This window comes from Paroedura picta, chromosome 15 (assembly GCF_049243985.1).
Source record: "Paroedura picta isolate Pp20150507F chromosome 15, Ppicta_v3.0, whole genome shotgun sequence".
Taxonomy (NCBI): Eukaryota; Metazoa; Chordata; class Lepidosauria; order Squamata; family Gekkonidae; genus Paroedura; species Paroedura picta.
This window is the reverse complement of record NC_135383.1, coordinates 3,008,982-3,035,968: the sequence shown is the minus strand read 5'-3', so window position 1 is coordinate 3,035,968 and position 26,987 is coordinate 3,008,982. Positions and strand designations below refer to the sequence as shown.

Genomic DNA, 26,987 nt, shown 5'->3' with positions numbered 1-26,987 from the left:
TGAGGAATTTGGGGGCAGTACGTTGGCTCCTCCTGCTGCCGCTGCGTTTTCCTAGTGAGAGACGTTCCAAAGTGGCTTGCCACGGCCTGCCTCTGGAGAGCAGTGACCCAGGGCTCCCTTGGTGGTCTCCCATCCCAGTGCGGACCAGGGCCAACCCTGCTTAGCTTCTTGAAGAAAACAACAGCTTTGGAAGGGAGGCTGGATGGGATTCTCATTCCTGCTGACCTCCTTCCCCTCCCCAGATCTCCAGGAATCCCTTAACCCAGGGGTGGCAAACCCTTCTCCAAACGTCTCCATCTTGGGGAGGCTGGAAAAGCCTTCTCGCTCCTGGCCGTGGGGTTTCCATTGCTCACTTCCCTCTCTTTCTTTCCCTGCCTGTCCTTCTCCCCAGTGAGCTTTTACAAATGACTGCCACAAAGAACCCTTTTTCTATACACTAAAATATGGCCGTGGCACGACAACCAAAAAAGAAGTGTAGGCAGTAGGCCCAACGCCAGGAAAGAGGTGTGTGTTCGTTTGTGTGTATGTGTGGTGGTGGGTCGCACTAGGGAAGTGGCCTAGAAGCCTAGAAGCCAAGGGGTTGGCAGCCATTTGGGAACCACTGCACTAGAGGGGCTGTAATTCAAAGAATGCGTCACCGAGCATTCCTATACATCATTCATTTTCATTCATTCATTCATTCATTCATTCATTCATTCATTCATTCATTCATTCATTCATTCATTCATTCATATAAATTTCTATACCACTGCTCTCCAAAAGTCTCGCAGTGGTTTACAACAGTAATGACATGCAACAAAAACACCCTAAAAACACCCCATACAATTACAATTAATCAGATGGCTGTCTATTCCTAAAAGACCTCTACACTCCCACTCCCCTCCATTCAGCCCATGGGTCAGGCCTTGCTCAGAATGGTCGGTGACGTTCCCATTAAGGAAGGCCCTTGATGTGCTTCATCAATTACCCCTCATTTGCTAAACCTGGAACACTGAGCACATTGCAACACGTCTCCAGACAAGCAGGGGAAGGCAGCGAGCGGGATCTGACAGCCCATCCGTCCCCTTTGATAGAAGTCAAGACCAAAACCATGGAGACCAGACTTGGCCGGGTCAAGGAAGCCCTCAGGAGTGACATCAAAGGGAAGGAGGAGGCCAGGTCTGAAACTTCACACAAAGGGCTGGTACCTAATTACAGGGTTTTAATTAATGGGTAGGCAGTGGGATCCCCCCCTGAAGATGAGTTAACGGGCATCCGCAGCCAATCGCTCCTCAGCCGCGGCCTGCCGCGAGCACAAAGCCGCCGAGCGGGTGAGACTCCAGCGGGGGATGCTGGAGATAATTATTAAATGGGATGAAGCTCAACAATGCGGCAGGGCGTTAAACACCGGCAGCACGAAACAGCTGTTCTCCCGCAGCCTTCCAAGGATTCGGGGCTCATAAAACAAAATGGAGACCTTCACACTGGGCAGATGGATGGGATCCCCTTGGCTTTGTGTTCTGAGCCAAGGATGGAGAAGGAGAAGCGCTGGAGCAAAAGCCGTGCAAGCAGGGGTAGTCAAACTGCGGCCCTCCGGATGTCCATGGACTACAGTTCCCATGAGCCCCTGCCAGCATTCGCTGGCAGGGGCTCATGGGAAATGTAGTCCATGGACATCTGGAGGGCCACAGTTTGACTACCCCTGCAAGAGACGATGAAACCAGAGCCCATAACCAGTCAAGGAGAAACGCAGCAATGTAGAGAGCTCGGCTACGGGGCGGCTTGCAAGGTGACGGGGGCGCTGGCATCCAGTTAGAGCATGAGCCGCTAACGGGTTGACAAGGAGCACTCGTGGAGTCTTCTCAGCGGGTCCGACATCTCTGGGGCATGCGGATTCAACCCACTGATCCCCACAAGATACAGGGACCCACCAGTTTCCTAAGGGGAAACCAACGTTGCTAAAGACCCAGATTATATTTTCTGAAAGAAGTGGCAATTGGGAGGAATGAGAATAGTCTTTGTGTCTCGCCCACCAGAGAACCTCTTACAAACCCAGCTCCTAGAGTGCTACGAGCACCTAATCCTGTACCGGGGGTGAAAAGTTGTCCGGCAGGTCTCTTTTCCATAGCAAAATACCTTGCAGCTTCTCTTTGGAAGCTGAAATTCAGCCTGGCTAAATAATACATAAATCCCGAGTTGCAGATGAGAGAGACTTAAATCTGTGATCCCATTTGGGTCATTGTGTGGCTTCTCTCTCTCTTTCTCACACACACACAAAACACTTTCAAGAGAAATTTCCAAGCCTTGCAACAGAAGAATGAACTTCTAAAACCAGGCAGTGGAAATCCAGCACAACAAATGGCTCAGGAAAACGGCAGATTCCTGAGTTATCAGATCAATAAACGCCTTAACCCAGCGATGAAGGTGGAAGGCCTTACATCCAATGCTGTGTGACGGCAAGGAGGCGAAAGGTCCCCAGATACAACCCACAGAGTTATTATAGGCTTTGGACAGGACAAAGCAGCGGGGAAAGGCAAGGCGTGTGTATCGACATCCTCTTTGAGCTGCCTAATTGTGTGCAAGCTGCACCCTGCACATTTCATCACAAGGCCAGGAAAGCGCCGGGTGGGAGGGGGAGAAGCCCCGGCAAAGGCTCCCAAAGCAGAAACAAACAAACAGAAAAAGGGTCTGCATTTCTATGAAGTGACAGCCTTTCCAAAGGAAAAGCCATTAAGGCACTCAAAGCTCTGCTAGTTTACTGTGATAAAAGGAAGAGCCGGGCAGGAAACGTGGCCTTTGTGTCAACTGAATTGCAAGGAAATCAAGCAAGAACCCCGAGAAATGCAGCTGGTGAAAGGCTCCAAGAGAGACTCTGTACTAGTGGGGGGGGGGGGGGAGAGAAAGAGAAAAGAACAGCCAAGCGCCAGGCTGCACACACAAAAGAGCCGGGGAAAGTGAGAGGCTGGGTGCTCCCGTGCAGGCCGGCCACCAAATTGCAGTGCCCGATGCCTGCCCCTCACATTTTGGGGGAAGGGAGTCTCTCACCCAGGAGGGAGGGACTGTTGATGCTTCTTCAAGGTGTTGCCCTCCAGCGGCTTTACTCTTCTCTGCCATTCCCAACAATTATTTGCACCACAAGGTTCACCTGTGCTGCTTGGCATGAAGACGTCAAAAGGGAGACTGGTCTGACAGCTTTGCCAGCAAAGGAGCCTCATCAAAACACCTCGAAGCATCAGCCGGAATCATCACCATACTGTGAATCTGTGCTCACCTGGCCCCTCCCTCCTGAAGCTTCAGAATGAGGGTTATGCGTGTTATTGTTGCGTGTTATTGTTATGGTTATAACAATATTTTGTTAATTCATTGTTAGGATGCACATCATCACCCGCCCTGAGCCTCCAGGGGTTGGGTAAGTTATAAATATAAATCATGGTCATTATTTCCAAGGAAGGAGGAAAGTGCGGTGCATCAAGTCACTCTTCCCATCAACCCGCCCCAAAGGCATGCCAACCTTTAAGCAAAGCCTCACGAACGCAGGGACCCGCCACCTCTGTCCCACAACCGCAACAGCCTGTCCAATCATGAATTAGAATGCTCAATTAGGACCACTTTGACTTTTGCGAAGTGCCCAGATTTTAGAGTTACTCGGCCAATAATAACAAGGGCAAGCTCTCCCCCACCCCCCATTTCAACCAGAGTATTCAGTGTCAATTTAAAATGCCTCCCCTTGAAACTGATGGGACAAAAGAGACCCAAGTTCAAATCCTACCCAGCCAAGAAGCTGGCTTGCTGGGGACCCTGGGCCAACCCTTCTCTTGCAGGCTGAGCCACTTCCCGGGGTGTGGGGAGAAGAAAGCAAGAAAAGGAACACGCACACAGCGCAGCAGTAAGGTGACAGATATGTGGACAGGTCAAATAAAAGTACTGTGCTTGTCTGTGTATTTTACATTTTTATACTGCCGTGCCCTTAATCAACACACTATATCACACACGCTGGATCTGGAAGGGGGGGGGGAAATAGATACAGACTGGAGGCATTTTGTTCAGAAGAGAAAGAAAAATTAAACTGTTTCTCTCAGTTTGCTGGGCTGCGAGAGAATCTCCCCCCGCCCTGGAGTGCAAGGGCTCCGGCAAGATGCTTCTCATACACCATTTAAGAGGGAGAAAGAGTGAACATAATTAAGCTTACTGGCAACAAAGCTAATCAAAGCTCAAAGAGGCACAAAGGGCAACAGAAAACATTTCCACTGTATCACATCCTCCCCCTCTGGCCGGGCGCCCAGAATTTTTCATTGCAACTTTTAAACAAAGCAAGCCACTTGATATCTGGTTTGCAAGGGCAGGAGCGGGCCCCGCCTCCGGGCGCCATGGCTGGGTGCTGCAACCCTTGTGTCGGGTCAGCTTTTTGTGAAGTCGGAAGCCTGGCAGGCAGGAAGAGGAACGACTTTTACGTAACTCAAAGAGAAGCCAGCTACCCTGCAGCCCTGCTCCTGGGCCACAGGCAGAAAAGAGCAGCACCTGGAACACAGCTGGCCCCTAACGTTTTGGAAACTGAGGCAGGAACGTCCTAGTGGCAGGCAGAGTTTGCTCCTCCACAGCAGCCCCACTGAAATGGGCACCATCAACGATCTTTCCTTCCTGGCCCCATGGAGGATGAGTTTCCCCCTACAAGATCTGGCCCCACTTTCAGGGCAAGTCCCCGGCTGGCGGTCAGGACAAGATGCAATCTCGCTAATGGCTCTCTCTCACTTGCAACGATATTTTACTCCTAGCCCAGGGTAAACCTGCTGTACAAAAGCAAACAGCAGGGCTTCAATCTCCTAAGTAAGCCAGAAAACTGGGCTGCTGCATCAATAGCCGGGGCTGATTTACGGCCCGTGGTAAACAGAGCTGCGGCAGAGTCCAAAGTTGGCACCCGGAGGCTGGCTGCTCTTTTTATGGCTTCAGGACAACGGTCACTGGAAACGCTTTGGGGGGGGGAGAAACAGGGATACTGAGGCAGGGCAGAGAGGGCTACAGGCTAACGACGCTCACCAATGCTTATCCTGCATGTGTGACTCTAGCTCTGCATGTGTGACTCTGCCAGCAAATTCTGGCAGGGGCTCATGGGATTTGTAGTACATGGACATCCGGAGGGCCACAGTTTGACTACCCCTGCCATAGGGTGTGTGGGGAGGCCCTGCTCGCAACACTTGGGGCTCTGGACTACAATTACCATGAGCCACTGCCAGCGTGCGGGCATTATAACGGACATCTGGAGAGCCCCCGCTTGGCCACCCCTGCCGAGGGGTTGTCGAAGCAAGAGATGTTCAGAAGTGGCTTGCCACGGCCAGCCTCGGTGCCATGACCCTGGACTTCCATCGCGGTCTCCCACCCCAATTTTACCACTCTCGCCAGGAGCTCCCTTTAAACTGCTCTTTCGTCGTAAACCAGCTGGCTTGATATCTCTTTAATGAAATGAGGACGACTGCCCTTAAGCAACTCCTGGCGATCAGAGCTCTGTGAGGTCGAGAAGGCTTCTTCCCAGCCTGCAAGTCACAGAATGCCTGGAGACTGGGCTCTGGCATTCCACAGCACCGTAGTTCCTCATTTGGGGGGCGGGAGAGAGAGAGAGACGAGGCGCTTGGATACCCGTCACCTCAACCACGTGACCCTGAAAGACTCCTGCCCAATGAACTCAGAATTTCACGTCCAGACGGAGAGTTAAGACACAGCATCACCCCCTTTAATGGGGACAAACGCTGTTCTCAGAAGACGTCGTATGCTTACACAAGATATCGCAGAATGGGTGCTCTTTCCTCACTGCGATCTCATGAAATTACAGGGGGCCCACCCTTCGCAGAACGTGCAGGCCGAGATGCCGTCTTCCTGCTCCGATGGAAGAGACCCCTCCCCCAAAGTCAGGCTGTCCCTCCACTCAAACTGATGGCCGCTATGTGACTTGAGGATAGCCCACCTCCTCCCAGCCTGGCCTTCACGGAGTGGAGTGCGGACTCCAGCAGCAGGAAGGGAAGCCTGGAATCAAAAGGAGCTGCTGCTGTTGACATAGGCAGCCCTTTCCAACCCTAATGGAAAACATCAGCTTTGCTGCATCAGGAGCACGGCGAGCAAGTTAATAGGGGGAAGGGGCGGCGGCGGGGGGGGGGGGGAAGGTATGCCATTTGAACAGCAGCAGCAGCAGCAACAAAAAATGCTTACACGGCATTGCAGGAAATTACATGCCGAGCCCAAACACGGCATTAATATGTCTCATCATTAAGAGAACCAAAAACCAAACAGTGTCCACGCAGGAGACACTTCCTGTGGGGAAAGGGGGGGGGGCATGAGAATAACGTCCCGGCCATGTAGGCACAATTAAGACTCTGCTCCTGGCTTCCAATGGGGAAAAAACGGTTGTGAGATCTGCAGTTAAACGGGAGGGGAATGGCGGAGGCACAGACAAGCCACCACTGGGTGCTCAGGGGACGAAAAAGCCTTGCCTAAGCAATTATCCCATTCCCTTCATTAAAAGGAATTTGTTGTTTGAACAGACTGGGGGAGGGTGGAGAATAATTAACTCCAACCTGCCTGCCAATGAATGAATGAATGAATGAATGGCCGGGGAGTTGCAATGCCTGTTTTGTCGGTCTGGGTGGAGAAGGCGGGGGACACACAAAACTTTGGGTTTGGGGCAGGAGCTGACAAAGAGTTAAGCTGCCGATTAGGTAACAGTAGATTAAACGCTAGCTAGCAAGCCAAGAAAGTGTTTACTCCCGGACCCCGAGATCGAAAATTAAATAACTTCACGCTGACAGCACAACGCTGCGGTAATTTTTACCTTCTGCAAGCGTTAGGAACATGTGGCTTGTTTATCCTTCCTGACCTTTCAAAACAGGGCAGAGATTCCGGTGGCAGAGGCTTCTCGGGGAGGGGGGGGGGCAAGGGGAACATTCCCATTTATTTCTGCACCTGTAGACTTCATGGAGGGCCATCAGATTTGTCAACAAGCCCCTCCAAGCGGGTTATAACATTCAGGAAGCTGCAAGCGGCACAGCCCTCCTAGGGCCGTACCAGATCAAAATATGGCAAAGGGAAGAGGGCCGGCATCTCGGCATCCCACGTTCAGGTTTAGTTTTATTAAGGTTTAATAACAGGCCACAAGCCCCACACCTATAAATTCAATAATTCAACAAAAAAGTAAAACAGAAGCTTGCTCCATCCACAACACAATTTTGACCAGCTGTTCAAACACAATTATCAGTCTCGCATTATCAGGATCCTACCTTTCAAGTATGTGACACTCCCCCCCCCCCATGTAATTCTGAAGTGGTACAATCCACAGAGGGCTGTACTATGTACTATTCTGCAAGTTGCGACTGGCTCTCTCAATACATCACCGTGTCAGCAACGGGATTCTTACTTACAGTATCCTCTTTCCCCCTTGATGTTCCCCAGAGTACAATTCCTTTCTGAAGTCGGACAGCAAAGTGGCAAACTTATTTGGGTTGGCCTGGAGTTGTGATTTTTTCCCCCCTGTCCTCTGCGATTTTATGATGATACAAATTATTTTTACAACAACATGTCCCAAACACTAGGAACCGGGCAGGCTAGACGTTGAAATCGATAATGACAAGAGACATTAACCCATGATTTATTATGAAGGAAGGATGAAGGCTGGTTTAGCATAATCAATGCCATCCTGGGAAAATAATCTACTCAATCCTAAAATGGGACCTGAAAGAAAAACCGGAGAGGCAGCAAGCCTTTAAAAAAACAGGAGAAGAAAAAGTGGAGAGGATTTGTAAATAGGGAATTAGAAAATGGAGAAAAATGAACCTTTGGGACACGCTTTTTAAAAAGAGTAAAAGTTCTCGTTAACTGAACAAGAGTCTGTTCCATTTTTCGTTATTAATTTGCAGCAAATTACAAACACGAGTGCGTACAAGTTAAGCAGCCACTTTTCGCTTTTTCGGAAAATCCGTTTCTAGCATCATTTATAACACGGCCACTGAAGCAGAATTCAAACCCAGGCCTTTCTTTCCCTCCAGGGAACCTCCAGGCTTCTCACCCGCAACCTCTCTAAGCTCCGCGGTTGAAGAGTCCACTTGAGCTCCTGTGCAACTGGCTCATAAAAAGAGCTTGGGCAGAGCTGCAAACACGGTTTATGCACACCCCCCCCACCAGGAGCCCCACAGAGGCAAAAACGCGTTGAAAGAAAAGCAACATGGCACGGCCCAGGCCTCAAACGTGCATAGGCTGAGTCGGGACACAAAAGGACTGTTTCTATTCCGCCACCCCACCTCAGTCGCTCCTGCGGCTTATTCAGAGGGTACAAACTACCCTATATACTCACGTGTAAGCCTAGATTTTCAGCCCCCTTTTTCACAATGAAAAAGCCCTCCTCGGCTTATACATGGGTATATATGGTGATTGAAATAAAAGCCTGCTCCAGCCAGCCACTCGTTGCATTGCCTTTTGCAAATGTGTCCTGCAAGCTGAGCTTGCTCTGGCAGCTTGTAGGACATCAACAGTTTGACTGAGGGACTCTGATCTCTTTCTCCTTTTGCCTTCAATGGCAACGCTGGATGGGAGAGCCTGTGATGATGGAGCATTTCCCGCCCTCGGCTTATATGCGACTCAATAAGTTTGCCCAGATTTCGTGGTAAAATTAGGTGGCTGAAAGAGCTTTGGCTTACAGAGTGATGTGGAGATTCCAAGCAGGTCTAGGGTGAGCCTTTTCTCCCTAGGTGGACAACTCACCTTTTCAGAGAGCTGCAGGGGAGTACAGCACCAAGCTGGTTACAGGGGGGGGAAATGGTTTTATTTAGAAGAGAAACAATTTTGTGTAGAAAGAGGGGAGAGAGTCCTACTAACTGTCTAACTGCATTCAGTCTATTCTGGAGGCAAGCAGGAAGGAAGTACGCTTAAGGGAACAGGAAGTCTCCAATGAACCAATCAGGACACTGGAAAAAACATTGGGAAGTTCCTAATCTAACTATGCTAAATACACTGCTCCTCCAACGCCCCCTGCAGGATATTCTTCATGTGCTTTTGAATCATGCACAGTACAGACCTTGCATATTCCAACCAACCTAACTCAGGGCTCACCGTTTTTCGCCAGCACGTGACAGGAAGGGAGCATGTGTCAAGTACCCCCACTCACCCACGACCAAACATTCCTCAGTGACACCGGGATTAGTGATGGTAAGGAGGAGGACAGTGAACTAACCTGCTACAGTGCTGGACGGCCAGTCCACATCCTAACTCTGCTAAGCCCACGTGGCGTTCTGATTGGCATCTCTTATACCCCACAGAATGTGCCCGTCGATGCCAGAGAAACACGGATTGCATCACAAGGAATGAACTACTGAATCAATCGGGGCACACAAGTGCAAGTTTTGCAGTTAACCAGGAGGAGTTTCAAGCTGGGCATCTCTCTCATCTTTCCCTCCCTCTACGGCACCTCCTGCCCCATTTCACTGCCATTCGGACAAAACGAGAGATTAAAAAACCCAACATCTTTGGAAGGCCTCATTGTCTCCTCAACCTGTTCCTTGCCCTCTTGGGCTCCAGGGTGTAGAGCAGCACCCCCCAGTCTCTGAGCACCACCTCTGCTGCCTGCGACATGGGTGTTAAAACGCCTCTCTACTTTACAGGAGTATGGTGGAGATACGCTGAAATATGAGGTCCACCCTCTGAACACTTGTAGGTATTATTATTATGACTAGTAAAAACAAAACCAAACCAAAAGAGAGAGTGAGAGCTGTGCTTCTAGCCCTGCCCCTTCCCTTTCCTGCTCTTTCTGCCAATGGAGGAGGCAAAGGTCAGGCAGGAAGGAGACCTCTAGGCAAGGACAGGAAGCCGGGATTAAATAATCTGTCCTAGGTCAAGGGTCACTCATAGATCAGTTACCACTGGAGGCAAAAAAAGGCCCGCTCAGCTGGGATCCAGGGAGCACATGTTTTACAGTTTTGAGTTTTAAAATCTCGTCTCCTCGGTTTTAAAAAGTTTAGGCCTCACACAAAAATTATTATTTAATATTTATTTTTAATTACAGCAAGCAATGGTCCAGGGATATCACATTTCTTAGGGCTTGCAACTGAGCAAAACAGTATCAATATTTATTAATATTGGGAGGGCTTGAATTACATAACTGGGAAATTCAAAGGGAGAAAATCTGTTACCTAAGCAAACAATTTTCCTCCTACCCATGGACTGAACCCTGTAAAAATCAAGGTCTCTCTCTCTCACACACAATACGGCCTGAACTGCACACTGCAAACAATGTAGAAATATTTTTTTAAAAAACTTCATTCGCTTCAAAAGCTTGCGTTAAGCAAGAATAGACCGTCAACAGGGCTTTTGTTCAAAGAGAAAGTGACTCAAATGCAAAGTTGATCTTCTCATGAGCTTGCCATTTATAACCCTTTGTCCAAAATTAGAAGGGGTGTGGGGCGGGAGACAAACTGGGGGGGGGGGAGGGGGGAGACTCTGCCGGAAACTCTTCAGCCCCTCTGCCCTGTCTGATCCATGTGATGTTATGATTAATCCTTCAGAATGACAGGCCCCCTGAGTCACTGCACGGTAGCTCAACAGCCGTGGCTTGCAGCGGGGAGAAAAACCTCAGAGCCCAAGTTATTCAATTCAATTAAAGCCATGACTCATGATCACGAAGACTTTCTCCCTCCGTTCTGACAACTAGCCGACATTTTCATAGCAAAGCGATTCGGCAAGGAGCAAAGGGACGCCGAAAGGAGCTTGCTTTAAAATGGCCCGTGGAAGCACCACTTTGCTTTTTCCGTTAGAGTCGCAGGAAAGAAGGGGATCGGCTTCCCGAGAGTCCCCGGCACAGCTGAGACTGAAGCTTTAGTCCTAAACTGATCTTAATCGCTCAGGGATGGAAGCCTCTTTCACTTTTAAAAGTAAAGCCATTTCCTCCTTGCCACTAGCAAGGGCACCTGCAAAGATGCCTTTTTTTTTTTTAACGTACTTGTTTTGCTCCAAGTATCAGTAACCCAGCTCCATATAGCTCAAGACAGTACCAAATCAATATTTATTAAAATACAAGCCATGCGAGGCAGTACCAATCCGAAAGGAGCTGAGAAAGAGGCCAGAATCCAACATCACCCACAAACAGAAAGAAAAAGAGGGAAACCAGGAGAGAAAACCATTCGACACACGCTCTCCGTGTCCTCGGAGACACCCACAAGAATTTTCGTTTGCATTGGGCCTTCAGTTCTGTTACCCACTTCTGGTAACTGATGGTACCATCCCAAAATCTACATCCAGCTTCAACGAGGTCCCAGCTCCTCACCACCACCACCCCACAATGCCGGACCACAACAAAAATCAACAAAAATCGTTTAAAAACACAGACCCAAAGCCAGGCTCCGGCTTGCTGGAACTGCGGAGGCAAGGGTTAAAAGGCATCGGATTCTTCACATCAAAAGGAGGAATGCAGCAGGAGCATTTAAGGAGGGGGGGGGGAAGGCAGAGCGGCAAGTTACATAAAGCCTCCTGACACTTACCGTTTCCTTATTGGGAAGCAACTCTTTGCGGATCCTGAAGAAGTTTTTTCCATACTGACGGAGTCCTTTAATGAAGCGTTTCTGCGATAAAAGCAAAAATAGAATATCAGGGTGGGGGGCATGTCCATTTAGAGAAGGACCGCAGCTGGGGGGTCCAGTTTAGGGGCCGTGGGGGGTAAAACATGTCACGGAGGAAGCCACTCAAACTGCAAAATTTCCGGCCTGGGCCTCGTGCCCGATAAGGCAACAAAAACAATGTCTTTTCACAAAAAATGGAACCAGGTGCGCGTTTCGTGCTGAAGGTTTTTTTAATCTGCCGGTCCCCTTGAAAATAAAGGATAGCGAGATCTATTTCCAGGCAAGGGGTGGGGGAGAAAACAAGAATCCGAAAGAGAGCACAGAACTATTCCTTCTTCTCTACAATTAACGCCGGGGGTGGGGTGGGGGTGGGGGGCAGCCGGGAAGTGAAAACTTCCAAACCCAAAGGTCCAGGTTGCTTTGAAAGTTGAAAATATGTATTGAAAAACTTGAAGACTACAAAATAACTCTTCCAAGGAAAAGAAACATGCTACTTTGCTGTTTTCTTTCTTTTTTCTCTTTTAAAAGGGGGGGAAGGGAGGCAATCCCAGCTGGGTTTCAAAATCCAAAACTGCCAGGCTTCAGTTCGCTTTTGCAAATAATCCAGTTTGGAAAAAAAGACTTCTTTAAAAACAAAACAGAGATGCTTTCCCCACTTTCCCCCTTGACATTTCTCTGTTGGCCGATTTCTTGGATCAAACGCTCCCTTCTCTCCCCCCCCCCCAAAAAAAATACCCCAACAAAATAACAAGTGGAGGGATGCAAAGGAAGAGAGAGTTAAAAAGTGCTGTTTAAATCAGAAGCAAAAAGAGAGAGAAGCAGCGTGAAGAGGAGCCAAGGAAGCCGTGGAAAAGGGCTTCCTCTCCAGCCGGCATCCTGTTTGCAAAAAAGAGGGGGGGAAGACCCCCCTTCCCTCCTGGGCAGGGGGAGGAGGTAGATGGGTGGCTTCCCCCAGGGATGTGGGGAGAGGAAGAAAAACTCCAGAGCAACCAATGAGGCGCTTTCTCCCTTTCGCTGCCTTCGGAAAAATCAGGAGGACCAGAAAGTGGAGGGCAGAAAAGTGCTGAGACCTGGAATGGGGATCCCGTCTCCAGGTAGGGGGCCCCTGCGCGGAGGTGGTGGCGGCAGCAGCGGCAGCTCTCGCCTGTCACCCGGGAGGCTCTGACACTACAAAAGGGGGAAGGAAGGAGGGAGGGAGGGAGGGAGGGAGCAGCGGTGGCGGCAGCTTAACATGTGATCTGGGCTGTGCTGTGCTGAGCAGCAGAAGAGAGGGAGGGAGAGGAGAGCCACCGGCGCACCGCAAAAGGCGGCCTGGATCACCTAGCCAGAAGCCCCGGCAGGACTGCTGGACCAGGAGCAACCGGGCAAGCCTCACATCTGGCCCCTTGGCCACACCGGACCCTAAGCTGCTGCTGCTGCTCCCAACGGCAGCATTTGGACAGCACTCTGCACCGTTCGGCGTACTTCCTCGGGTGAATTTCCTGGGGATCTTCACAACAGCCCTGTAAAGTTGGTTGGTATAACTATTTTGCCGAGGAGGGGGGGGGAGAATGAGGTCAAGGGGCAGAGAGGTTATGTAAGCAGCTAGGGGGGCCCTGGGGGGTGGAAGGCTTCCCCTTATCCCCTATGCCACACCTGCTCTTCCAAAGAGAGATGCTGAGGAGCAGTAAGGAGTGGCAGAGCAGGGTTCGGGGTGAGCCTTGGCCTGAGGGTTTCTGCTGTGTGGGGATCGACTGAAGGCTCAAGCTGCCCTCTCTCAGCCACAGCCTCTACCTGGCACCAACACAGCCTTGTGGCAATGCAAAAACAGAGATGAGTCCTCTCTCTGGCACCTCGGAGAGGAACGCATTTTTATTCCTGGAGCTCACTACTGTACATGCAACAAGTGGATCTTAGCCCTATGCATGAAGTATGGAAAAGTCATACGGGAAGGTCAGTAACATCTCATCGAGAAAACTGGAGGGGGGGGGAAATAAGGTATGTTAAACTAGTTAACGCCCACAATAGGAGTCAAAGGGCCTTCCGATGCAACCACGGAAAGTACAAACCCTAATCACAACAAAGACCAATCATACTTTGCCCCCCCTCCCCTGAGTGACCAGTGGGCCACCGTGTGAGATCGGACGCTGTGCATTAAAGGATGCTATCCAGTATAAAGACCAATACTTCCTTATTCATCACGATTTTATCCAGCATGCCTCTTTTTAAGGTATCTCACCTGTAGCTACATCAAAAACCCCAAGCCCCATTTCGAGGGAGGAATAGCAGGAGAACTCTCCCTCAATCCCAACTCTCCCTCTGAAGTTCATTTGTTGAACGAGGGAGACCTCAGGTCACCCACAGGAGGCACTGGGAGAATGACACCTTCTCCCACTGGAGTCAGAACAGTGCAATTCTAAAACTTCAAAATGACACAGGTGAAGTGCTTTGAAGACTCATAAAATGCTACACAAGCGAAGACATTTTCTAAGAAAAACCTGTGGTCCTCCAGATGTTCATGGACTACAATTCCCATGAGCCTCTGCCAGTGTTTCCTGGGAATTGTAGTCCATGAACATCCGGAGGACCACAGGTTGACTACCCCCGCATTACACAATATAGAGCTTTGGGTGCAGAAATGTGCTAAAATCTGCATTATTGCTCTTGCAGAAAATGCTCCTTGAAAGGAAGGAGGGGTGCCAATGCAACCGAACGCTGAACCTTAAAGCAGGAGCTGCACTCTGCTGAAGCAACCTAACCTGACAGTTTCCACCTAGGCTTCCTTCCGAGAAAATCCATTCTTTGCACACAAGAATTTGTAACCACCTGAAAGAGCAAAGTGGGGGGGGGGGGATATTGTCCTCAGCTGCCCCCTGAACAGAACACCTTTCTGGACTAAGAAGCCATACTTCAGCCCCTGAATTTTAACGTTCAGTGTAAGTCAGAGGGCAGCTTTGTTGTCTGCAGTACATTCAAGTCCGTAGAGCTCTGGAGAGCAAGAAGATTTTTAGGGGGTGAGTTCTTGGCAGCTTTTGACTTCCGAAAGCTCACACTCCAAGAATTCTGTTGGTCTCTAAGATTTCACAAAAGCTGCGTTAGGAAACCAAATTAGTTTATTGGCATTGAGTCATTCCAAAATCTGCAGAAAGCCTGTCCAACGTAAAATGCCGGAGCCAGTTTGGTGTCATGGTTAAGGCCAGGGGCCTCTAATCTGGAGAGCCGGATTTGATTCCCCACTCCTTGACATGCAGCTAGTTGGGTGACCCTGGCCTAGACACAGTCCTGTTAGAGCTGGTCTCACAGAGCAGTTCTCTCAGAGCTCTCTCAGCCCCACCTCCCTCACTGGGTGCCTGTTGCCGGGAGAGGAAGGGAAGGCCATCGTAAGCTGTCCCCGGTGCCTCTAGCTAGCCAAGATGCACTGAACTCAGAGGTAGACATGGAAGGACAGAGAATTATTTTTAATCTTGCCATTTCCTGGGTTCTAAGCCATCTTCTAACCACGGAACCAAATCCATCTTCTCCTGTATGCTCTTCAAGAAGTTTGCATCCTCCTTGTTAAATGCATGATGACTTGTTATTTACTTTGGCCCACCGTGTTAGGAACTATGGCTCCTTCCCGTCCTCTCAAAAGAATTTCACAAATCAGTGTGAAAAGCTTTTTTTCCCTTTCCCCTTTAAAGAAGGGAGGGTTTTTTATTGCATCCTATAAACCAGCATTTCCTTCAGCCAGCGGACCCCATCTTAAGAGAACAGTTACAGGTCTGCCACGGAGCCGTGGCATATAGCAGTGGCTGTGGAACATATCCTAGGACACGGAGGAGCTTGGTGCAGTTTTGCAACCATCTTTTTCTCTGGCCCGTGTTCAATGGCCTTGGACTTGTAAATGTTTTGCAGGATCTAATCCAGCATTCTTCACAGGTCTGCAGGCAACTGGCAGGAGCAAATGGAGATTGGCTAGTGGGTCATGACCTGACTTCTGTACAATCTGCCACACTATCTATTGGAATGTCCACTTTACACAGATCCAAGGAAGAAATTTCTAAATAAAATTATCCCAGGGGCATTTTCTTTAGCTCATGATAAATCAAGGCATTTGCTTTCTGATACGGACCCATTTGTGACGCAAAGGGTTGCCACCTTGGCTTTGGCCACAAGAAAGATTCGAGCTGGCCTTCGGGCAATTACTGTGGGCTAATGAGCAGAAGGTCATTTTTATTCTGCGTTTGTTTTGAACAATTTTATTGTTCTTGGATCTGGCGATGGCCTATGGCCTAGTGCAGGGGTAGTCAAACTGCGGCCCTCCAGATGTCCATGGACTACCATTCCCATGAGCCCCTGCCAATGCTGGCAGAGGCTCATGGGAATGGTAGTCCATGGACATCTGGAGGGCCGCAGTTTGACTACCCCTGCTCTAGGGTTTCATGAAACCCTGGTTGAGAAAGCCTGATCTAGACTCTGGAGGGGAAGATGGACTGCTGCGGCCAGGATACCTTCCAAGGTGGCTTCCCCACCATTGCTAATCTTCTCAATGAGGAACTCCTGATGAACTTCCTTGGAAAAGAAGAATCCCTGAAACAGAGTGTGATCCTCGCTGCTTCCAAGCCATGCTTCCTTCAAACACTGAGATGTGCTCAGATTAATCACAAGTGTCCCGGACACGTTCCTTCCGACACCCACTGAACTTTGGATAGGCCCCTTGAGCGACAGAGATAAAAGAGGGGGCATTCCAACAGTTAATTTCTACCTTGTATAACTGAATTAACAGGCCAAGGTGCCCTGGATTCCCCTGTCCATGGTTCTACAGCTGTGAATTGCGCTAGTTTTATTCCACTTGTTTGGAGAAGCACCAAGATAGAAATACCGGAGTGCGGAGCAAAGTGCAGGGTACGGCCTTAAAAACAAAAGTAACCATGATACTTACAATTTAGCAAAGTGACTACAATCAATTAAGCAGCAAATGAATGACAGAACGGGAACGCGGAAACCAACGCAGACGTGGTACTTGGTCCAAAGCATCCAACTGTATTTTAAGTTACATTTAATCCCTGCTTGCAACCATCTCTGTAAAAGAGGGGGCTGTCCTGCGCTAGGAACCTGATGAATTTTTTTCAATTCGTAGAGTACTTAAATAATGATTCAAGGGATTGGAAGGTGGATCTTGAAGGTGGGGCGGGGAGAATCACAGCTTCTTAGTACCAGTTAAAGATATGCGAGTCAGTTTTATAAAATATCTACTTTGCAATTTCCCCTTCTGCACTCCCTAAAGCTTTCCCCTTCTCCTCTGATTAAATGTTTGCCGCAAAAGCAATCTCTGAATTATTCCCATGTTCAACTCGAGGGACGACCGAGGTCCCTACGGAGAAAAGAGCAGGTATCTATTCCCACAGTAATATGTTAAATCGGCAGCGGGTAATATATAATCCACCAATTCCACCCCAAAGAAGTGTATACACTGTGCATGCCAGAAGTGCAAATGGTTTCTAAAGAGGAGACAAAACGGAATAAAGTTAGAAGGTAAGGATGCATCTACTCCGCAGGGAACTCACGCGGAAGGGCAAACTGTCTGCAGATAAAGCTTCCCAGGGACGTTCCCTGACCACCAGCCAAGACCCCACGGCCTGCCCCCAGGCCCACCAGGACCTGCCACCTGGGAGACCTCCCTACCAGAGGCAGAGGGCAAAGACTAACTCTGCTGGCTTCTCTAGAAGCACATCCCAGCAGGAAGAGAGAGACCATTGTCCTGTGGACCCCAAGCAAGGGGCAGGCTCTGCTCCCTTCAATGCCCCTGCTGCTGGGAAAGGGGGCACGGGCTCTCTGCAGGCCCCAGAGGAACAGCTGCTGGCATTCTCTTCTAGCCCTGAGACAAGACAGAGGAAGGGGAGGGGGGGAGAGGTCCACTCTGTTCCTGCAAGTGGAGTCATGATGGGGGGGGGGGGGGGGAAGGAGGTGTGGGGAGCACGAAGGCCAAAAAGGATGTCTTGTTATCCTTCTATCCCCTGAAATGGGGGAGGGAGGATGGCGAACCCTCCATCCTGCTCTGGTTACTTCATTTACGTTACCTTATTTATATCCCCCCCCCCCCGCTTTCTCCCCAAGCAGGGACCCAAAGCAGCTCACGGGGCTCTCCCCTCTTCCCTTTCATCCCCACAACAACCCTGCGAGGGAGGTTAGGCGGAGCATACGGGACTGGCCCAACATCATCCAGCAAGCCTCCGGGCCGGTCCAGCCAGGGCTCCACGCTGCCCCTCCACACCTGCCCTGAGAATGGGCCGGATGAAAGCCCTACTCACTCCACCCCACTCCCCAGCGACCGGAAGAAGACCCACCCACATCCTAAGTGAAGCAGTAGAGTGAGAACCATCTCTAAGACTACATTCCACAGGCAAGACTCTCTGGTTCCTGCTCGTGGGCAAGGAAACGGGCTGACGGGCCAAGGCCTGAGCCCCGGGAGCAAGGAGGAGAGATGCGGGCACAAGCCTAACCCTATAAGCCAGGGGTAGTCAAACTGCGGCCCTCCAGATGTCCATGGACTACAATTCCCATGAGCGTTCGCTGGCAGGGGCTCATGGGAATTGTAGTCCATGGACATCTGGAGGGCCCCAGTTTGACTACCCCTGCTATAAGCAGACAAAGCAAAATAATGGTGCCATGCAATCCCGAGAATGGTTACAAAAGAACTCTTGGATTTTGGAGGCAAACACATTTTTCAGCCCGCTGACCAAGACGGGTCTGGCAGGAAGAGGTCCACCCCCTCCCCATTTTCAAAAACGCATATTTCCCTCCGAGATCCCTAGGCAGGGGGCCGGGGGCTACCCTGGAGAAACACAAGTGCACAGTTTGCAGTGGTGACGGATGCTTGTTGGAGGCCTCGAGGAACAGACGGGGCAGCGGTCCTTTAAGAACCAAGCGTGGCGGATTCGTGGTTATTAAGCCGGGCATTAAATATTTCTGTGGCTCGATGGGACAGCGGCCACTGCCGGCAGACAATGCGGATACGTGCTCGGCAAAACCGGTTGCCATGGCTATCAAACCGCCAGAACACAAGGTCTCCTCATGCCATTTTGCAATCTGAAGCGTCCCCCCGCTCTCCCTGCCGCCCCCGGTAATTTATTAGGCTCTCCGGTATCCCTGCCACAATGCGCAAACAGGGGGGGGGCCGTAAATAACCGGAGGAGCCGTGAAAAAAACAAGCATGCTAATGTTTGCATATGTGTTACTCGTAGGCCCCATATTTTATCTGCCGAAACAAATGGCGTGACAAGATACACGAAGCCATTATGTCCCGACTAAGGGAGCTCAGATGGCATGTTTGTCAATGTGGCGCTAATGCCATTACGGAGGCTGCCGCTGGGGCTCTGCACCAGGGTCCCCGTTCTCAAGGGATTCGGCCTCGCCAGCCAAGGAAGACTGCCGATCAGTAGTCAAATCCAGAGCCCGGAATTCGCTCGCTGGGCTGTTCCTGGACTGCCCGTTTGTTAACTGCCAGGTAGTTTATTGCTGGGAGACCAACCACCTACATGGTTCGTTCCCAATAGGTAGACCTTTTCAGAGCCTTTGAAAACTGGGGATTCGTTGAGTCTTGGGCACTGCCGACGAATTCTAAGCTCAGACAATAAGGAAAAGCACAAGACCTAACTGAGGCAGGTGCTCAGGCCTGGTCCACGCCTGGAACTTATACTAGTTGAGTGGCCAACAATGCCACCAAACCTTGATCTGGATGGCCCACGTCAGGCCAGTCTCCTCCAGATCAAAGCAGGGTTAGACCTAGTGAGTGGCTGGATGGACAACCACCAAGGAAGTTCAGGTTCTCTATGCAGAGGCAAACCACCTACCCCATGCTTCTCGCCACTGCAACTCAACGGCATTCTCTACCTTCACCAGAAGCCACCAAAGAAGAGCATCAAAAATAGTGAGATCCAAAGTGCCCTTTGTCCATTTGACTCTTGAAGGCCTTCTCCCCTGAACATCTTGGTCGTCTCTCAGGGGCTACTGGAGAAGAAGCCAGCTTTTCCACTGCACAACCACAGGGCTGCCCTCAAACTAAAACATCACTGAGGAGGCTGAGAGTTACGGTTCTGTGGGGGTGGGATGGCTGTTAAGCCAGTGAGCAAAGGCAGGGTAGCGACACCCCCAGAGTTCTTTCCTGCTGAGGGCTGCCAAATGAGCTCTGAAGTTTCTATCATCCAGCTGGCTGGGTTTGCATAAAATTCTCATTTCAGCCCAACCGGTCCGTAGCGCCCTTCAGTGGTCCTCATCAAAATCGCTCCTGTGTGAGGTGGTTCGATTCCCCACAAACACACAGTCTGCACCAAGAAGAGCCCCAAGGCCTGGGGGGGTCCCCGTGGCAAGCTCCCCGAAGAGCAGAGCGTGGCCAGGAGAGCAGGGGTGGGGAGCCATGCAGGCTCCTGGCAGAACTACCTGCCTCACCTTCTTTCTGAGGCTTAAGATTTGTAGAGCAGGAAGCACGAACCACGCCTCCATGCCACAGGTGTCCCTTGGGAGACAAAGCATTGCTTTTTCGGCTGCCCCCGCCCTCGTTTCCGGCCCAGCTTGTGGGACACCCGACTTGAAAGCGTGAAATGTATAATTTCAATCTTCTTCCCAGCCTCCATTTTCCAGACTTCTTTTTCTGCAGCCCTTCAAACCTGTTCTACCCATACAGCGTGATCAACCCCTGAGGTTTCTGCTGCGACTTCAAAGCCGCTGTGAGCACACGAGGACAGAGTTTACCAAGAAAGGCCCTTTGAAATTTCTGCTACCAGATTGGGTTGCTACAAAGCAAAGTTAAAAACCATGTTGGCTTGGAACAAAGGGTCTAGAATTTTCCATCCCTTTCCTACATGAAGCAGCCCTCTTCTCACCCCTGACTAATGTCCTGGTATATTTACAAAAGTACCCTATAAAAAAAATCAATTTAACAGCTAGCAGCATATAAAATTTGAGAAAGGCCACAGACACGTCTTTAAATTTTCAAAAGAAAGCATAACGTTCTTGAAAAGGTATGCCTCAGCTGCAAGGACTAAATTTGGGGCGGGGGGGGGCGTATTTGGATCAATGCAAAAAAACCCCACACAGAGCGTTTTGCAGGTCCTCACAACTGGCACTTTCTTTCAGCATGAGAAGGATCTTTCCAGACCTTGACTAACTTCTGTACCAGCGACGTTGGGGTCACCTGCCAAGGCTGGGCACCGCCCACAAGACAACTAGAGGCTCAGTAGTGTAGCAGCAACCGGACAAGGAGATGCAATCTCCGATGCCTCCAGCGATGCCGGACTTCCTTGGGGGACCTCCTGTCCAAGGACTAACCAGGACTGACCCTCCCTGATGATAGCAGCCTACCTTAGGCTATACAGGGGAGGGCCATGAGGAAAGGAGGGAAATACTTTAATTTTTAAAGAGAGAATCGCCTATGTTAAGACAGACACCCAAACATCTCCCCTTTGGGGTCACTTGGAAAGAGAACCTCTTGCTAGATACTCAAACTACAAAGAAGCCGCTTCTTACTGGCCAACATGACTCTGGTCGTCAAAACCATTTTCAATGCTGCCTTTCCACCCAATGTGGGTCCTGCCCAAAGCTGGCTTCACCGGAGATTTGGGCCAGAGCAGCACAGCCCTGTCGTGACAGGAACTAGTCATGGTTCGGTGGGCCGGGCTGCGGCCCAAAAGGGCGGCCTGTTGCCCAGTACGGATACTGGTCTTGCTCCAGCATAAGCAGCTGCCTGTAATAAGCAGGAGCGGGAAGCAGCAGAGTGAATTATGTAGAACTTCCCGGGGAGGAGGAGGAGAGATGGCAGAATAGTTAACAAACATGAAATAAGCTCATTGCCAGAGCGGCACTGAAGGGATGCCTTCGACAAGCCGGGGGAGGAGCAGCGGCAGAGAGGCCCCCGCCCCCCCCCGGGCGGTTTCCATGTTCTATCCACCCCCACATGCACACCCGCACGGCCAGGCTGTCATTAAAATGGCCTCCCTCCGGGGAGTAGCGCAGCGGGCGAGGGTGGTAATCGGCTCCACCTCCCGGGCTGGGGCTGCTGGGGCTTTTGTCTGGAACAACAGGCCTCCCCCCCCAAGCTACTCCCCCCACCCACCCCCGATGAAAACATTGGCACCAAGCGAGCAGGACCGCAGCTGTGTGGAAATTACACATATAAACAGATTAGAGTCGTATTATTTACCCCAAATGCAAACAACATTAATAACCCCCATTTACATACTCGCTTGGCTAAATCGGACGGCACGCAGCGTGCGCGGGCTTGCCTGGGCATATCCGTGGTGGATTTATTGGGAAAACAAAGGCGGGCGCGTGGGCACGCTGGCGCACGCAGGGGTCGACAGGAGCTGATGCGGAGGACGTGTGGGAAGACTGGCGACAGGTCAGGCACGAGGGATCTGCCCAAGGAGCAAAGCTCCGATACGCAGCCTGGGCAAGACAAGTGTAGCATCCCAAGGGTGATGGAGAACATAAACGCATCAAAGGGTTTTTGCATGTTCGCACAGTGTGCACACAACGTTCAGGGAAGTGCACAAGGAACACACTCGCTTACGCTATCGGCTTGCACGTGTTCTCCGTCTGAGATTTAATGCTCAATGACAGGGCAATGCCGGAAATCTTTTGGATGAATATCCATTCTGCGAAACCCCGCCGGGAAGCAAAGCATGCTCACATTTGGGCTTATGTGGGCACGATCACTGGTGAGGCATGTGCTCTATGGGGAGCTGCCCTTGAGGACCCTAACGGGTGGAAACCGCAACTTTTAACCTGGCAAGACCAAGCAGTAAACTACCTAACTGCACTGGTTACCAGGCTGTTTCAAGCACACCGGCAGCGTTCGCTGGCAGGGGCTCATGGGAATTGTAGTCCATGGACATCTGGAGGGCCGCAGTTTGACTACCCCTGTTTTATATGCACAAGAACCCTGGGGAGTAGGCTAGGCTGAGAGGGTGAGCAGCCAAGGGGCCCCGGCAAGCTTCCACGGTGTGAACTGGGATCCCTAGGCCAGCCCTGTAACCACTGAATTACTCTGAAAGAAGCCTCTTCCTGAAGGTCAACCAAGCCCTTCCAGAGGCAGGACACCTGCAAGCGCATCCCCCCCCCCTTCCTCAGGTTCCCTGAACGTGGCCAGTCAGCTGCTCCCTGTCATGCACTTAGGCTGGAGGCTGGGAGGTTTTGGAAATCAGAAATATCCATTTCAAGGCTGTTCAGACTAGAGGAGTCCTTAAAAAAGAAGCAGCGGCGGCAGCCCTGAGAGGAGGAGACGTGCTTCCAGTCACGGAAGGAGCTGCTCTTCTAGCGCAGGCTGCTAAGAATCCTCCTCACATGAAAGGACAGAAGCTAATTGGGAGGAAAAATAAGCCGCACAGAACAGAACAGGAGATTCAAGGTGACAAAAACGTCTCCGGAGCCTTTTTCCTGAAGCCGGTGAGGAAAGGCTGCCCGCTCCCACCTCCCTGCCAAAACCTTGGAGCTATTCTCGTGCAGCTTTGACATTTCACCGCGGCTGCATCGAGGGTGGGCTATTTTTACATATCTAGCCGGCCCCCCCAGCCCCGAGCCACCTCGTTCACCCCAAAGGAAACGACCGACCGATGGACAGGGATGCAAAACGTATCACTGCCAGGCACTGTGGCTGGTGGGGAGTGGGGTGTGGGGTCCCACACGGAGGCGCCTGTCCCAAGGACAGGTCGATTATCTGCAAAATGAAGGCTAGCTGTCCCCCCCCCTTGAAAGCTGCCCCTCGATGACCAGCTCTTCCACGAGGCCTCCCCCCCCCGCAGCTCCTTCCCTCGGCTCAGCATCGCTCGCCGGCTCCGCTTAGAGGTCTGCTCCCGCCTCCCGGGCTTTCCGCCACCGCTCACGGCCTCCGCGATCAATCACGGCGCAATTGCGCCAGCCCCCGGTTGCCAGGCAACCGGCACAAGAGGGAAGTCGGGGGAACTGCTGACAAACAGCCAAGAGGCCGCAAACAACAGGCTTCTCTCTGTCGAAAAATGTGTTCCGGGAGGGGAAAAGCCTCCCTTCCTCCCGCTCTGGAACCTCCGGCTGCATCCCTCTCTGAACACTGCGCGATTGTAGGGGGGCTGGGGGGGGGTGTCGAACTGAGCAGCCTCTGGCGAAGCCACGCACCCCCCTTCCGGCTCAGTTACCAATTGGGGAGAGCGGCGGGGATGCGGCCAGCGCATACCGGGCGTTGGGGCGACAAGCGGCCCGGTCCAGCAAGCGAGATGAAGTCGACGGCACGGCAAGCGTGCCAGCCTCGGAGGGCGGCCCAGTGTGGGCCGGTCGAACACGGTTTGGGGCACTCAGAGCAATGGCGGATGAAACAACAGCGGAAGGGGCCTCTGACCGCCAGCCCTGACCCAGGCTTTGGAAGCAGCATTTGTCCACCTCGGTTATATCCTGCCCTTTCCCCCCAAGGTACTCAAGACAGCCGATACGGATCTCTCCCCGTCCCCTGTGGTTTACTGGGCCCAGGCGCTGCAGCAGGATGGGTGGCCGAGTGGGGATTTGAACTCGGGTCTCCCCAGCTCTTGTTCAGCCCAGGTGACTGGCTATGGACCCACCTGAACCACACAGCTGCCTAAGAGCTGCAGTTTCGTCAGGCCTCGGAAGCTAAGCGGGGCTGGCCCTGGCGAGTACATAAAGGGGACACCTCCGAGGAAGTCCAGGGTTGCTCTGCAGGCAGGGACATCGCTTGCCTTGAAAGCCCTATGGCAGGGGTAGTCAAACTGCGGCCCTCCAGATGTCCATGGACTGCAATTCCCAGAAGCCCCTGCCAGCATTTGCTGGCAGGGGCTTCTGGGAATTGTAGTCCATGGACATCTGGAGGGCCGCAGTTTGACTACCCCTGCCCTATGGGGTTACCGTAAGTTGGCTCCATCTTGACAGTGCTTTCCACCACCCCGTAGGGCAGGGAGAGAATCCCCTTCACCCGATGGCCTCCCCTAGGAGGAACCTGAGGCAGCAGGTATTTGCTCACCTGGTTTGGCTGGGGCATTCCCATCCCTCCTCTGCCATTGAGGAAAAGTGCTCTAGAAGTTAGCTTGAATCCAAGGCAGTGGTTCTGACCCCGAAAGACAAGAATGTCACCCCTGCCCAAGAATCCTCTAAGGCATCCGGTTTCATTTCCGATCCAGGAAAAGGGACCCGAGGTCCAACCATGGCCAGACTCAAATGCTGGCCAAAAAGCGCCTCCTGGAAGATTTTACTGAAACAGTAACTTAAAAGCAAAACAAAATATGTGCTTTTTAAAAAGATATATTATTTCCTGAGGTGGAGCTACAAAGCTTCCTGGCCACTCTTCCCTCCGATGCAGCTCGACAGTCGAGGATAATGTATTCCAAAGACTTTAACAGCGAGCTGACAGAAGAAATCCTTAAAAAAAAACCATGATATATTAAGCTACTTCTTCCTTCGTGGTTTTATGTTCCCATAAACCGGATTAGCACTCACATACGCAGAAATGTATTTGATCCTTGGGACCAGAGACTTCCATACAGCCAGTTAACTCTGCAGAGGAAGGAACAAGTCAAGAGGAAAATTCTAAATATAGGCACGACAGTAATAAGAAACACATGTGGGGCAGCCGGCTTGGAAAGGGAGCCCCTGCATGGCAGCAAAGCATCCCTGCTTTCCCCTCCGTCCACTTCCTTCCTCCTCCTCCCCCATGCAACTGTGGCATCCGATGGACGGCGCTCTTCGCTGGACCTTGCCATAGCTGCAGAGCATTGCCACGCATCTGCCACCACATAAACAGAAGTCTGTTTCCATTCTTGTTGTTTTATATTTAAGAGCTGGAGGGCACAGGACGGGGTTCTGTGTGTTACATGCCATCAAGTCGGTTCAAATTTGGGACAACCCTATAAATTTAACATCCTACAAAGCGTCCTCCCATTAGCCGCCTTGCAAATTCCGGGCCACGGCTTCCTTGACTGGGTCAGTCCGTCTCTTGTTGGGTCGTCCTCTCTTCTCCATCTACCCTCTGGCAGGATTCCCATGAAACACAGCCTTGGGAGGGGGGGGGGGGTCAACTGTTGTCTCACTTGGGCTGCCCTTTCCAAAGACTAGGAGACATTTTAGAATCGTCGTTCAGTCCATCGGAGAACATCCTGCTGCTGACAGAGGGGTGGGCATGTGTTTTTAGCCCCCCCTAAATCAGTAGCAACTGCAGACCCCCGAAGGGACAGCCTGGGCCAACGAGGGCCTTCTGTTGGGGGCTCTGACGTCCCCGCCTGGCAGCTTTTCCAGCACTCTGAGTCCAGATTCCATTTCTGACCGGGTATTATTACAGTGAGGGGTTTTTTGGGCCGAGGGATAACGATGACTGCAACAAAAGGAGGGGGAAAAACCACCCTTGAACATTTGGGCTCTTCTTTTTGTAAAGCCGCTTTTTAATAAGCTGCCAGCTTGCAGTGGGAAGCCGCAGCTGTTTCAAAGGAGCAAAGAAATACATCTCTTTAAAGAGGGGAAGAAAGCAAAAAAAGCTGGTATTTCTTTAGAGGACTTGGCCAGACTTCGGCCAAAGTCGAGATTGATTTCACATGATAGGAGACCCTCACCCAGATACCTCTGGCTCCTTCGGCTGGTTTGCCCCAGCCGGGAGTCGAACCAGAGTACAGAACCTCCTCAGCTGCTGAGCCCATCTGGGAGAGAGGCACTGAAACAAACCAATAGTGCCATGGCCGTTGTTCTGGGCATCGTCAGACGGGTGATGCCGGGCAACGAGGAACCAAGACAGGAACTAAGCCTCCCGGATGCTGACACTGTTGAAGCATGCTGCATGCAGACAGTCCTTTCAAAAAGGCATTAAACCGGGAGGAATGCGAGCCCAGCAAGCAGCCATACGCTGCTGGGAACCAGAGCTCATTTCCGACTGGGATTCTCTGCCCAGGGAAGGGGGAAGAAGCAGGAGACGAGGGAGTCCAGCAGCAAGGGATGTATCGGGGCGTATCACCCAACCTCTCTTGGAGGCTGCTCCCCCTGCACTAGGCAAAGGTGCCCAAACCCTGCTCTGACCTCCAACTAAGACACAGCAAAAAGGGGTTTCATCACAAATGCACAGAAAGCACTACATTTAAAAAAAAAGAGCAGATACAGCTGCACAACTGCTTCAAGTCAAGGGACTTCCTAAGGGGACACCCCTCTCCTCTTTTGCGGGATCCCCACTGGACTTGGCATGAGAAGGAAGCCGCCTGTGCTTCCCATTAGCTCCCAATGGATGGGAGACGAGGCAAAAAGAATGCTCAAAATACGATGCACGGACCCCCTTAACAGCCGAGAGGTTTAGAAACATCAGGCGTGCCAAAGAACCGTGCGCTGGGCCCAGGAAGACGGGAGCAAGTCAAAAAGCAGCACACAAGGCTTGGGTGTGCCTGAAGTAGCTCTTTGGGAGGCTGGCCAAACCCCCACCCCCCAACATGGAGGTGGGGTGGGTGAAGAAGGTAA

The 26,987-nt window shown here is 51.3% G+C and overlaps 1 protein-coding gene across 7 annotated transcripts in view; it reads right to left on the bottom strand.

Moving 5' to 3' along the window:
• RERE (arginine-glutamic acid dipeptide repeats) overlaps positions 1 to 26,987 on the bottom strand; it is a 220,896-nt gene that overhangs the window by 32,376 nt on the left and 161,533 nt on the right. For all 7 annotated transcript variants that reach the window (XM_077312430.1, XM_077312429.1, XM_077312432.1 and 4 more), the window contains one exon: positions 11,487 to 11,567. In XM_077312430.1, coding sequence (XP_077168545.1) covers positions 11,487 to 11,567 — 81 coding nt within the window. The remainder of the gene's footprint in view (positions 1 to 11,486; positions 11,568 to 26,987) is intronic.